Here is a 14,657-nt window from a genome sequence, read left to right on the forward strand (position 1 = left end):
GGCGCGGCTTTTGAACACTGAAATGCCCGCCGTATGTTTTTATGACACGCTGATCGGTGGATGCAGATTGGCACACTGTGGATGCAGATTGGCACACGGAGGGATGCAGATTGGCACAGGAGGCATACACAGGACACAGAGGGGATGCAGATCGGCACAGGTAGGCTGCAATGGACACAGGGAGGTAGGCAGATCTGCACAGGTAGGCATGCACAGGACACATGGAGGTATGCAATAGACACAGGGAGGCATGCAGCTGCAGATGGGCATTGTTGACCCTCTTTTCCACTTACAGTAGCTGCTGCATTTCTCACCCTCGGCTTATACTCGGGTCAATAAGTTTTACCAGTTTTTTGTGGTAAATTAGGGGCCTCGGCTTATATTCGGATCGACCTATACTCGAGTATATACGGTAATTCAATATACCTATGGTTTTGCGTGTTGACTTGGGACTATTTCTGAAGTATAGTGCGCTCTCTCTCTCTATCTATCTAGATATATATATATATAGCAGCACAGTGGTGTAGTGGGTAGCACTTTCTCCTAGCAGTAAGAAGGGTTGCTGGTTCTAATCCCAACAGCCTGGAGATTGCAAGTTCTCCCTGTGCCTGCGTGGGTTTCCTCCGGGTACTCCAGTTTCCTCCCATACTCCAAAGACATGCTGGTAGGTTAATTGGATCCTGTCTAAAATTGTCCCTAGTATGTATGAATGTGAGTTAGGGACCTTAGATTGTAAGCTCCTTGAGGGTAGGGACTGATGTGAATGTACAATGTATATGTAAAGCGCTGAGTAAATTGACGGCACATGAAAAAGTTAAAAAAACGTACTGGTCGACATACTATGATTATGCAAGTGCATCTCCTAAAATTAGAATATCAGCAAAAAGTTAATTTATTTCAGTAATTTAATTCAAAAAGTTAAACTGATATATTTTATATAGATGCGTACACACACTGTGATATATTTCAAGCATTTCTTTCTTTTAATTTTGATGATTACGGCTTACAGCTAGTGAAAACCCAAAATTCAGTATCTCAGAAAATTTGATTATTACATAAGACCAATAAAAAAAAAGATTTTTAATATAGAAATGTTGGTTTACTGAAATGTATGTCCATATACAGTATATATAGTATGCACTCAATACTTGGTCGGGGCTCCTTTTGCATTAACTGCAGGTGACATGGCTCCCCAAATCATCACTGACTTTGGATACTTCACACTAGACCTCATGTAACTTGGATTCTGTGCCTCTCCACTCTTCCTCCAGACCCAGTAATATAAGAGTTTCACTTTTTGAATTGAATTATTGAAATCAACTTTTTGATGATATTCTAATTTTTGAGATGCACTTGTATATGGCAAACAATTGTGCAAACAAGCCTACTCACTGTGTTGTCAGCCTTACTTTTTCCTTTAGTACAGTGAAAGAAAAACACCCCTATGGATCATGAAACAATAATAGGGATGCCAAGGGAAAGTGAATAGCCAATAAACAGAACAGAAAACTAGACCATTCTCGTTACCTTGGCAATTTTTTTTTTTGTGACAAGTATGCATTCTCTTTGTTTCTACCTACACCTAAGGTGTTGATATCCTTCCTTCTCTTATCCTCCCAGAAATGTTTTTGTCAGTAATCTTTTCTTCTATGCTTGACAAATTACTTATTAATACTTACAAATTAATAAAGTGTAAAACCCACATCATAAAAAAACTATCAATAAATGCTGTATTCAATGCTGCTCATACTCAGTCACTATGAGATTTGTTTTCTGTATTCTGCAAAAAACCTATGTGATTCTGCTGCTGTCTATCTCAACCTTCTCTTCATGTCCCTAAATCAGCTAGGGATTTTTCAGAGCAGTGTTGGCAACTCTACATATTTTCAGTTTTTAGTGAGTTTCCATGCTGAACATTTCCTCCCTATCACATCTTAGCAGCCCATGTGACTATAGAATCACACATGTGGGAGTATACACAGTGGTAAATGATATCCACCTCCCTCCATGCCCACTAACCAGCTAACCACAATGGGGGTGGGATATTACATGTAGATTGATGGAGGCTTCATCTCCCTCTTATTCTAAGACACAGGCTGAAGGGGTGTGACACAGCCTGTGACTGGTAGAAATCCACCTACATCATATTTCCACAGAATAAGAAAGATTTTATTTCAATTAAATATTTGTATGACAATTTAAAACTGTTTATTGATATTAATTATTTTTACTATGTATTCGAAAGGCTGTTTTTTTTTTTTCTTTGAACATGTCACAGCAGAGGACTAGAAGCTCCTCCTGCTTATGTTTCCCTGCAGACAGGCTGAGCTGGGTCATGTGACAGTTGTATATCGATTAGGAAAAAGGTACTTTTTTTTTTTTATTACTAAGATAATTACAGTGCCATCATCCACATGGAGAAAGAGAAGGGATAATGTAAATTAAACAGTGTGTGTTTAGTATCAGAGTCACAAAACTGTTGGTCACAGAGTGTAGTCATTACAAAATAACCACGCAAATCTGCTAACCTTTCAAATACTGTAAATGGAATGTTGGGATGCAGAAAAAGTAAATTTGTTACACTTCTATAAGATAGGAGTTTATTGTTTTTATGAATAAAATCATTTAGTGCTAATTTTAAAGCTGTAATTTAGATGCTTTACATAAAGTTAAAAAAAAAAAAAATTGGACGTATATCATTTATAGCACCTGGAGTTTAACTGTTAAAGTGGAACTTTAGTCGGAAAATGAAGCCCTGCTAGATCACTTCAGCTTGGCCCCTTTTGCAAGTACAGCATAGCTATGTAAAACATTAAAAATAAGCGTCTATACTGTTAAAATTCAGTAATACACGGTCTCACACTTCTGTGCACATGCTCAGTTGCTCTTTATTTTTAAGCACTGCTGAGTTTGTAGAGGCTGATCTGCTGACAGCCTTAAAGCAGAATTAAACCCTCCTATCCTTTACAGCCAAGGAAACTGCTTATATTTGATCTGCAACTGCCATGGTGTTGCACATGTGATCAGTTATTATGACACCAGCCGTTTTATGGTTTGACCTTCAAATAAAATAGTTAGCAATTCCGGCATTTCAGGAATGTAACTGTTTTTTAAAACTGTTAAATCAATTGTTTTAGTTTCACTTTATGATTCACTGCTGTTCAGGGGCTCTGAGCTTCAGCAAAATAGCAGCCTCTAGCAAGAAGAAACAGGAGTAATGCTGGAGGCAATCTACAACACACACTAATGTTGGTAGCATAATTATTATTATGGAATGTATGTACCTTTATCAAGTTGTTATGGATAAAGTTCCGGTTTCATTTTTTGTTGAATGTACAGTTAGGCTTTAGCTATGTGTTGCAAGGTCACCATTTTTTTTTTTTTTTCATTCATCAAAACCAAAAAGGTCAGTAGAAGTTTTTTCATCATTCATGATTTTGAGTGCACTAGCCTAAATGATGTCTGAGAGTCATTTCGTCTTTCATCATTCATCCATCATATCTGTCATTCTTTCTCTCTGATTGCTTTCTAATGGAGATAAGTCCATTCAAGGTAACATTATACCACTGTCTATAAAATGAAAAAAAAAATACATTCCAGTCTTAAAGATACCACTCCAGTTGCTTTCTTTTAAACTGTAGACTCTTTATATTGATAACATTATATTTTGAAATTTCAATGACACCTCCAGGCTGCTTTAGTTAATATATGTATTTTTTTGTAGGTGATGAAATTATCTTACAGTTTAGCAAGTGTAGTTCCCAGAAATCTGTTTCTGCATTAAGTTGAAGTCAGGGAAGCATGTAAATGCACTTTTCATGAAGGAAAGAGCTGAAAGGGCATTACCAATGTAGAGATGCTTAGAATTCAACCAAAGAGCTGGCTGGAGGTGCAAGCAGTACAGAGTCAGACTGCAGGCTTTCAAGTTATGTTGTCTTTCTTGAAGGGATCACATGAATTTGATCTTAATATTTTTAGAGGTTTATGTGTTTTAAATTGTGCTTCAGTGACCATACTTTCATAGGATGGCCATAACGGCTAAAAGCACCAGAGTCAGAAAATCAGTCTGTTTACTTCTTATGCCGTGTACACACGGGCGGACTTTTCGACCAGACTAGTCCGACGGAACAAATCCGTTGGACAATCCGACCGTGTGTGGGCTTCATCGGACCTGCAGCGGACTTTTTCGGTCGAAAATCAGACGGACTTTAGATTTGGAACATGTTTCAAATCTTCCTGCCGAAACTCCGCCGGACCTAGTTCCTATCGAGAAATCCGCTCGTCTGTATGCTAGTCCGACGGACGAAAACTGATGCTAGGGCAGCTATTGGCTACTGGCTATCAACTTCCTTATTTTAGTCCGGTCGTATGTCATCACGTACAAATCCGTCTGACTTTGGCGTGATCGTGTGTAGCCAAGTCCGATTGTTTAAAAGACTGTTGGACCTTTGATGCCGAAAAGTCCGCCCGTGTGTACAAGGCATTACAGCCATTTATAGTACCAGTCTTTAGTATCAGTCAATAGGTTTTGTTTGGCAACAGACTTTTGTTGGAGACCCATCATTAAAATGTTATTGTTTGATTGCCTACATTGACCTATGCCAAGGTAATCAATATTTTATGAATGGAAGGAGATCGAAGGGCAGACTCAAACAATCAGTAATTGTTAATGTTTTGTAGATGTTATACAATGTTACATGGAGATAATTTTGGAAAAGTACCATAAACATAGCTGTCTTCACAAGGTGCACGTCTGAGTGGCTCTGGAAAACCATCTTTGTATCACCTTTCTCGGCATATGAATCAATTTTTGAATTGCATTTTATTCTGTATGAGTCTAGGACATAAATTCTATCAAAATTTTAACTTGAGTTTTGGATTACTTTTCACAAAATTCATTTTGCTTCGATTGTTCTATTTTTACAACTCTGATTAGACATTTTAAAAGGGGTTTCCACTTTCAACAAGAGGTTTTGTCTTCTCATCTGCAGCAGTTTAAGGCTACTTTCACACTAAGGCAGTTTTCAGGTGTTTTAGCGATAAAAAGGGCGCCTGTAATGCGCCTGAAAACTGCCTCTCATCCCTCCCCAGTGTGAAAGCCCGAGTGCTTTCACACTGGGACTGTGCACTTGCGGGACAGGAAAAAAAGTCCTGCAAGCAGCATCTTTGGGGCGGTGTGGGAGCGATGTACACAGTAGGGCTGAAACAACTAATCGATTAATCGACAACGAATCGATTATGAAATTAATCGATTACTATTTTCATAATCGATTAATCGGCTAGTAGCATAATGGGGTTAAAAAAACTAAAATGAGCCCTTTATAGTACAAAAAGAGCAAATAATCGCTACTGTAAATATTACTTTCACAGTTCTACAGTAAAAAAAACCGAACCCCTTACAGTAGTGATTATCTGCTTTTTTGTACTATAAAGGGCTAATTTATTTTTTTTTTTAACCCCATTATGTTACTAAACATCTTAGACTTGGTTCACATCTATGCATTTCTTTGGTGCTTTTTGCAGAAACGCACTACAGTTCATTTACATGGTTTCCTATGGGACAAGTTCACACCTATGCTTTTTTCAGCCGCTGCGTATTTGGAAAGGGTCAAGGACTTTTTTTTTAATGCAAAACGGTGCTTTTTTGGTTCAATATACTTCAATGGAGAATCTGCAGAAAAAGCATGTAATGCGTTTTTGCAGCAATTTGTGTTTTTTAATCTGCCCAACAACAAATTGGCCAAAAAAATTGCAAAAACGCAAATTGCAGCAAAATCACGTGCGCAAAAATCAAAACGCACAGCAAAACGCACAGCAGAAACAGATCAAAAGCAAACTGCACAGGTGTGTACCGAGCCTTATGCTGGCCACATGGATCAATTTTCAGACGAGAATATTCAGACGAAAAATCTTTGTACATTCGCTGAATGAAAGAATGTTGTTTGAAATTTTCACTTGTTTTTAACATTCTGTGTTTAAAACGAATGTAATTTCTGAACAAAAACCACATACACTGTCTGAAAATTCCTTTCACCAAGAAGTTTTCTATTTCCAAATTTTCCCATCACTGTGGTTGAAAATGAACGTCAATTTGACCCCACTAACAATTAAAAAATCGAACGAACGTTCTTAAAATTACATTTTTTTTTTTTTTTTTTTTTTTTGAAGAAAGACATGGTTTGTTCTTTAAATAAAAAAATTTGATCTCTGAGTCTGATGATATTTACCAGATTCACCCTTTAATAGTATATATCCTCTAATAGTATATATACAGTATATCTCTCCTCTAATAGTATATATACAGTATATCTCTCCTCTAATAGTATATTCAGTATATCTCCTCTTATAGTATATACAGTATATCTCCTCTTATAGTATACACAGTATATCTCTTCTGTCTGTCATTCTCAGAGTGGATTAGATATTTTGCCCCCTAACCATATAGTTGGTTATTTATATTTACCACTGCATAGAGATATTTAAGAATAAATTGCCTTTTAAAACTTTACATATTAACTAAATTATACACCACACTTTTTTTTTTAAGGTTATTAACCGATTAATCGATTAATTGAAACAATAATCGGCCAACTAATCGATTATGAAAATAATCGTTAGTTGCAGCCCTAGTACACAGCACTCCTAAACCAAACCTGCCCATTGGAATGAATGGGCAGCACTTCCGGTGCCTGAAAAGCGATTCTGAAGCACCGCAACACAGGCGCTATTAACACCTTCGGCTGCTAGCAATGGTTAAAAGCGTCCCGCTAGTGGGCGAAAAGCGGGGCTAAAACAACAATAAAGCGCCACTAGAACTAGGGGTGCTTTACCGCTAACGGACCCGCCGCCCCAGTGTGAAAGTACCCTTACACAGTCAAATTCTCTAATCCTCTGATTAGAGCTGCATTTTTATATTTTGCTAACAAAGTACTGGCCAAGGCTCTGGGCAGTGAGGCATCTGCTTACCTTCATTGACCTGCACATTAAGGATTTTCTACTTTCTTGTCACGAGTGGAAAAGCCCTTTAAACTGATCAGCATGATGTGTATTTAACTGTGCTTGGTTATGTCACCCACAAAATATATTTGTTAATCAGAGTAGCCTGTACTATTCGGTTTACCAGCATCTTTGAATTACTTCCTATGTACAAGTAACTATCTGCATTTTCATCTGCTTTTTTATTTTGGAATTGCTGTATTACCCTGGAGTGTGCATAAGTTTTGAACCTCTCAATTTACTCACTTTTGTTCTTGTCTTTTTTTTTTTTTTTTTTAGGCCACTATAAACCAGTTGAAGGCAGAGCTCGCAAAGGGACCACAGGAGGTTGCTGTTTATGTCCAGGAACTACAGCAACTTAAAAGCTCTATTTCTGAATCATCACAGAAAAATGAGGTAGGTGACATTCTGCTGAATAAAATTAAAAATAAACCAATATAACGTTTTGTTATATATACACCTTGACTGACTTAAGTTACTTTGCCGCTTTAAATACATTTGCCAGTAAATACTGCACCTGTAAAGAAGAGAGTAAATACTTACCTCTTGTCCTTATGAACGCCACTACATTAAAGAGAAATCCTTCACTGATATCTCTAAAACTGACACTTCACTGAGTGCCAATGTACCGTGTTCCTTCCTGTACTCTGTGTTCTTCCCAATAAACCCTATGTCACTGCTGTGTCCTATAGGAGGACAACAGCTCACAGCAGGGGACATAGGTGGGTCAACACTCCTGGAATTGATGGTTTGACAACCAGAGTCCCATATTATAGTTCCACAAATACTTTATTGAAGTTCAGCAAATACAACTCCCCCACCAAAAAAAAAAAAAAACAAACAAACAAGGAAAGCCCTGAGGACCGGCACAAACTGTACAACTGAGTATGAAATAGCTAGAGGTACAGTTTACTAGAGGATAACAATTATAGGATACCTGTAAGCAAGTCCACCTATATGAGGCATAACAAATACAGACCAGAAGTCTGTCCCTAGATGCAAAGAAAGTTTACCAAGGCTAACAAAATGGGGTGTGGTGAGTCGGAGTCCAGATGCTATAGAGGAAGTAATATACTTTGAGCTCATGGGAAGAGGGCCAGAGAGATGGCCATATATAAAGGGACAAGCAATCTGATATACAAAAGTTGTTCCCGGTGCTTCAGCCATTGCTCTACCAACTTGTCCCGGTTCTCATTTATTGTCACTTTGGAACACTAAAGCGTCCATTTAAGTTACATTGTTGTAACCTGCAGCTGATGGGGATTATAAATAGAGTACGTTGCAAAATGAATAATACCAGTTGTTTTTTTGTTTTTTTGAACATTGATCAGAACATCTTATGGCTACATTCACATTAGCATTCACATTAGTGCATCTCCAAAGTCACACGATTTTTAGTGCAATTTTAATCCGACTTTACATTCTATGGATCAAAGTCACATCAAAAGTCGCACCAAGGTAGTGCAGGCACCTTTTCAAAGTCGCTGTGTTTTTAAGTCGCACTCATTTCAACAGGTGCTATTGAAAAGAATGGGGTGTGATTTGTCATGCAATTTTGATGCCTAAAGTCACTTGACAAATTGCACAATTGTGAATGGAGCTTTTTTTTATGCAGTATATCTTTAAAGACAATACAGCCAAAAGTTCTAATTTGACCCGAAAAATTGTTATATGAATCACAGAGTATAAATGACAATGAAGATATTGGTATATCAGTACTTATAAAAACTGCTCTGGTTTCTAAGGGAACCTGTACTTGAGAAAAGGAGAGGTTGACCTTTATTGCCCTTCATCTAAGAATACTAATTGCCTTGCTGTCTCTGGGCTCAATACTTTCTGGAACAAACTTACATTAGAAAGTATAAACTCCTGATCTGCATTCTTTTTCTAGGTCTGTTTCTCAGAAAATTTGAAAGCCATAGGATCAGAGTGGCAGTCAGGCATAGCAGCCCCCACATTCTTTTAACCACTTCCCGACCACCGCACGACTATATACGTCCTAAGTTTGAACGGGAATATCGTTGTTATGGCAGCAGCTAGCTGCCATAACCCCGGTATCCCCGTTTTCGTGCGGCGGCCGGCTTTCAGATAAAAGTGGTCCCTGCGGCGGATTCGCCGCGAGATCACTTTTATCAGTGGCGGGAGAGGGGGCCCCCCCCTCCCGCCGCGATCCGGTGCCCTCCGCCGCTTACCGGAGCCGTCGGTAGCGGCGGAGGCGATCGCGTCCTGCTCGGTGGTTTGTCTGGAGACGAGTGAGGCCAAGATGGCGCTCACTCGTCTCCATGACACTGCTGGGCGGAAGCGACGTCAAAACGTCACTTCCGTCCACGCCTCTTAAAGGCATATTTTTTCAAATGTCATTTTTCTAAATGACTTTTTTTTTTTTTTATTGCATTTTAGTGTAAATATGAGATCTGAGGTCTTTATGACCCCAGATCTCATATTTAAGAGGTCCTGCCATGCTTTTTTCTATTACAAGGGATGTTTACATTCCTTGTAATAGGAATAAAAGTGACACAATTTTTTTTTTTTTTTTTAAACAGTGTAAAAATAAATAAAATATTTTAAAATAAATAATAAAAATAAAAAAAAAATTTTTTAAACCCCCCCTGTCCCGACGAGCTCGCGCGCAGAAGCGAACGCATACGCGAGTAGCGCCCGCATATGAAAACGGTGGTCAAACCACACATGTGAGGTATCACAGCGACCGGTAGAGCGAGAGCAATAATTCTAGCCCTAGACCTCCTCTGTAGCGCAAAATATGCAACCTGTAGAATTTTTTAAACGTCGCCTATGGAGATTTTTGAGGGTAAAAGTTTGACGCCATTCCACGAACGGGCGCAATTTTCAAGCATGACATGTTGGGTATCAATTTACTTGGCGTAACATTATATTTCACAATATAAAAAAAAATTGTGATAACTTTACTGTTGTTTTATTTTTTTATTCAAAAAAGTGAATTTTTTCCCAAAAAAGTGCGCTTATAAGACCGCTGCGCAAATACGGTGCAAAAAAAAGTATTGCAATGACCGCCATTGTATTCTCTAGGGTGTTAGAAGAAAAACCATATATAATGTTTGGGGGTTCTAAGTAATTTTCTAGCAGAAAAACCTGTTTTAAACATGTAAACACCTAAAATCCAAAACGAGGCTAGTCCTTAAGTGGTTAATGCAGATCTCATTTCACTATATAGCCTTTCTTTTTAAAGTGCTCAGTATGTCACATACAGCTTCCTACATGTTCAAGGAATGTGTATCGAAAATAATTGCAGTTCCTGTCTTCCCTTTTGTTGGACAAGCATTATTTAAAAAAAAAAAAAAAAAGGATGAGCCTGTGCAGAGAAAATTCTCTATACTGAAAACTGTTTACCAACATCAGGGGTATGCTTTCCTATAGTTATTTTAATGCAGGGACTGGGTAAAGGACAATGCATTTTTTATTTTTTTATTTTTCATAGAGCTGCACCCATCCTTCTAAAGAGTTGCATACCTAGTGTACTATATATTAAGGGACTTCTTTATAAATATTACCAACAGAGTTGCTTTTAGTATCACACACTTTTGACCCCTTTAACTGCTAAAGTTTTCATGGCTTTTCTTCAGTTTGGCATGGAAAGATGTGTCATGTACCATATCTACATTTTGTAGGGTTTGATGGAAAAACTCTTAAAAAAAGAGCTGCAGTATACAGAGTTAGAAGAGAAACAACATGAAGAGGTTACAGCCAAGAAGAACCTGCAGGTCAGCCTCAACCAGAGGGATGTGGAATGCCAGCAGCTGCATGTACGACTGTCAGCCTGCGAGGCCTCCTTACAGAGTCTAAGAACCGAACTAGCTGAGAAAGGGGAAGCCAACCTGAAACTGAAAGAGGAGCTGTCTGAGGTGGAGTCCAAACACCAGCACCTCAAGGCTGACTTCAAACAGCTTCAACAACAACGAGAAGAGGAGGAGAAGCACAGCCTACAGCTGCAAAGTGAGATTAACCAGGTGACACATCTTCACATCCTTATGTATTCCTGTAAGAGCCAATCATTAGTTCATTACCCATTTTAGACACTCAGTAAAACTGTTATTGCTGATTTCTCTAAGTCTAATGAACCATCCCTGGGCTAGATTAGTCCACCCAAAGCTGATCTTGTTGACTTAACTGAATTCTGTTGAATGGCCCACTGGATTCCTCATTGAGATAACTGTAACCTTCTTTTTCCCCAAATACTGTGGCTGGTATATCAATTTTAGGTGTTCTTAGCCTTTAACTACATTGTGAATTTGGTTGTTTATCTGTAGACTTACTTATTTTCACATAATCAGGTTCCATCATCCATTGGCTGCTCTTACAGTCAATGGAAAAAAAATATTTTTTCCTCATCCACTGAGGAACATGCCCTGTGTTCCTCGGTGGATAAATAAAAAGACGCCCTGTCTTAAATCTTTGGGTTATACTGCTGCCTATATGAAGATTGGACACTGCCAAAAAGGAACTGTAGGCCAGGCTGGGCTATAACCCCTCTTACTACCAGCATGCCTCAGGTTTTTTCTAGTGTTCTAGGAGAATGGACGTTTTTTTTTTTTCAGTTCTGCTTTTTTAACCTTACTTTGAGGCCTTGCCTGTAATCTCTAGCCTGTACATTTTCTGCACAGTTGCTGCAGATGTCTGGATCAAGACACATGGAGAAGGGAGGGTTAATGTAGGGCTGCAACTAACGATTATTTTCATAATCGATTAGTTGGGTGATTATTGTTTCGATTAATCGGATAATAACCTTAAAAAAAGTCTGTATAATTTAGTTAATATTTAAAGTTAAAAAAAGGCAATTTATTCTTAAATATCTATATGCAGTGGTAAATATAAATATCCAACTATATGGTTAGGGAGACAGACAGACAGAAGAAATATACTGTATATACTATTAAAGGTTGAATCTGGTAAATCTCATCATACTCAGAGATCATTTTTTTTATTTAAAGTGGAGTTCCACCCATTTAAAAGTCAGCAGCTACAAAAAAGTGTACTTTCAATAATCAAACACTCACCTGCCCAGCGATGCGGGCGCACAAAGCCTCGCTCCTCTCCCCCTTCTCCCCACTGTGCCGGCATTCTAACTGTGGGCGCCTGGCTGTGGCATTACAGCCAGGTGTGAGCTGTGCTGCGAATGGCCGGGCAATTTTCTGGGACCTGTGATCTGTCCCAGAAGATTGCAGGGAGAGAGGGGGGAGAGGTGAACTTCCTTCCGGTGCCGCAGCAGGAAGTGGGAGCTGGGTGCCTGTAAAAACTGGGTATCTGCTCCCCCCCCCCCCCCCAAAAAAATGTGACATGTCAGGGGGTCAGCATTTAAAGCGGTTCCATTTCTGGGGGGAACTCCACTTTAAAGAAAAAAAATTAAAGACTGTTTTGCCGATTTTCAGACAGAACTGTAATATATTATATGCTGGCCATACAAAAACAATGCCTTCCTTCAAAAAAAAAATAAATAATTTTAAGAACGTTCGTTCAACTTTCTAATCATTAGTGGGGTCAAATCAACGTTCGATTTCGACCACAGTGACGGGAAACTTTGAAGGAGCAGAATAGAAAACTTCTTGGTTAAAGTAATTTTCAGACAGTATATGTGGTTTTTGTTCAAAAATTACATTCATTTTTAAAACTGAATGTTAAAAGCAAGTGAAATTTTCAAACGACATTCTTACATTCAGCGAATGTACAAAGATTTTTCATATGAATATTCTTGTCTGAAAATCGATACGTGTATGGCCAGCGTAAGGCTCGGTTCGCACCTATGCAGTTTGCTTTTGATCTATTTATACAGTGCTTTTTGCTGTGCGTTTTGCACACACGATTTTGCTGCGATTTCCTTTTTACATTTGTTATGCTTTTTTTTTGGCCAATTTGTTGTTGGGCAGATTAAAAAACGCAAATTGCTGCAAAAGGGGGTTCATTTATACTGTGAAACAGTAAAAGTAATCATATATATTACTTATGGTATATCATATATATATAATAATAATAAATACACCCAGAAGTAGGATATATAGGCATTTTAACTAGGAGTCCAACATGAAGCTATAGGAAGGGTGTAAGGGAGATACAAATCTTTTATATTAAAGTAGTACTAAAAGCTGAGACTTTGTTTTTTTTTTTTTTTTTTTTTTTTCATTGATATGATCATTTTATATATAATGCACAATACTTGTAAAAGTTTACTTTAAATGTAATTGTAATGCCCTCTTTTACCTCCAGTCTACCAGCCTCCAGCTTCTCTGGGTTCAGATGCTGATCTTCCCTGCACAGAGTAAAACAACAAACATGTTATACTTCCCTGCTTTGTGTAATGGTTTTGCACAGAGCAGCTCTGATTCTCTTCTTCTGGAGTCCCCCACCGACGCTTCTGGCTCATCCTGCATTCAGAATGCCCCAATAGCAAGCTGCAAAGTATAGTATAGAGTGCCCCTATAGCAAGGTAAAAAAAACTTCTGCCTTTAGAATCACTCACTTCCTGTTCAGGACTACATGTCCCATGAGGCATTGCTCCTCACACATTCACATTCACAAGTTCTCAGGCCCTTACTGACATGTATGGACGGTGTACTGAGCTGTTTGTGTGCTGCACTGTATTTCCTAATATGTAAACAAATAATACATTCTGTATGCAGGCCAACGAATCGGCTGGCAGATTAATCGATTATGAAAATAGTTGACCACTATTTTCATAATCGATTAGTTGTTTCGGCCTTAGGTTAATGCTCCTGCCACTAACCCCCAGATCATTAAGCACATTAAACAAATGTCTATGGCTTTAAACTTTAGCTCAGATGGCCTGGCAGATACGTTCGGCTTGTTTCCCTGCATTATCCTTTTGTCAGTACATACTGTATGGCTCTGGCCTTTTTTCCTAAATGTCCTAAAGACATTTTTTGCAAGAATTGTTTGATCCACATGGACTTCAAGGGGCAATGTCCCTCTGGCATGGCTATTAAACGCCTTCATCAAGGATGCTACTGGGGGCTAAAGCTCTCCTCTTTCCCACTAGAGTTTTGACAGGTACCCACTCCCACTTCCACTCGAATCGCCTGGGTGATCTGAGCGGAAGTTCTCCTTCTCTCCCCCTCCATTCACAAAGAGCAGTGCGGCTTGTGCATGTGCAGTGGGCATCCAGCTGTGAAGCCATAAGCAGCATAGCCAGCTGCCCACAGATGCTGGTGCCGGGACCCCGAAGGTTAGTGAAGAACTAGCCCAGGTAAGGACGGTGCTGTATCCCTGAACAGGTAAGTGTCATTTTATTAAAAGTCAGCAGCTTCAGGATTTGTAGCTGTTGACTTTTAATTATTTTTTTCCAGAACAAACCCCCTCTTTAAGAACTGGCACTCATAAGCTGCCCTAACCACTGACATGTTCTCTTTGGCATGAACATGCACCCTCACTTTGCTTTGTTGGACAAAAAGAATGCCTACTTACATGTGCCCATCTTTTCAGGTCACCAATGCTTCCTGCATTTTGTTGTAAGGCCTCTGCACTACCTATTTGTTGTTCTTCCTTTGGGTCTGTCTTCTGCACCTTCCTTTGGGTCTGTCTTCTGTATTTCGGGTACTTCAGGTCTCGGTTCTTTAATCCAGAAGCTGTCCAGCCCTTCTTTTCTGCATAAGAGTTCTAAGGCAGTTGGTAAC

General features: G+C 38.9%; 1 protein-coding gene across 3 annotated transcripts in view; it reads left to right on the top strand.

Moving 5' to 3' along the window:
- The window catches only part of LOC141132124 (early endosome antigen 1-like), a 186,968-nt gene that overhangs the window by 81,633 nt on the left and 90,678 nt on the right, over positions 1-14,657 (top strand). For all 3 annotated transcript variants that reach the window (XM_073620180.1, XM_073620181.1, XM_073620183.1), the window contains 2 exons: positions 7,276-7,392; positions 10,644-10,982. In XM_073620180.1, coding sequence (XP_073476281.1) covers positions 7,276-7,392; positions 10,644-10,982 — 456 coding nt within the window. The remainder of the gene's footprint in view (positions 1-7,275; positions 7,393-10,643; positions 10,983-14,657) is intronic.

The sequence above is a fragment of the Aquarana catesbeiana genome, linkage group LG03 (assembly GCF_042186555.1).
Source record: "Aquarana catesbeiana isolate 2022-GZ linkage group LG03, ASM4218655v1, whole genome shotgun sequence".
NCBI lineage: Eukaryota > Metazoa > Chordata > Amphibia > Anura > Ranidae > Aquarana > Aquarana catesbeiana.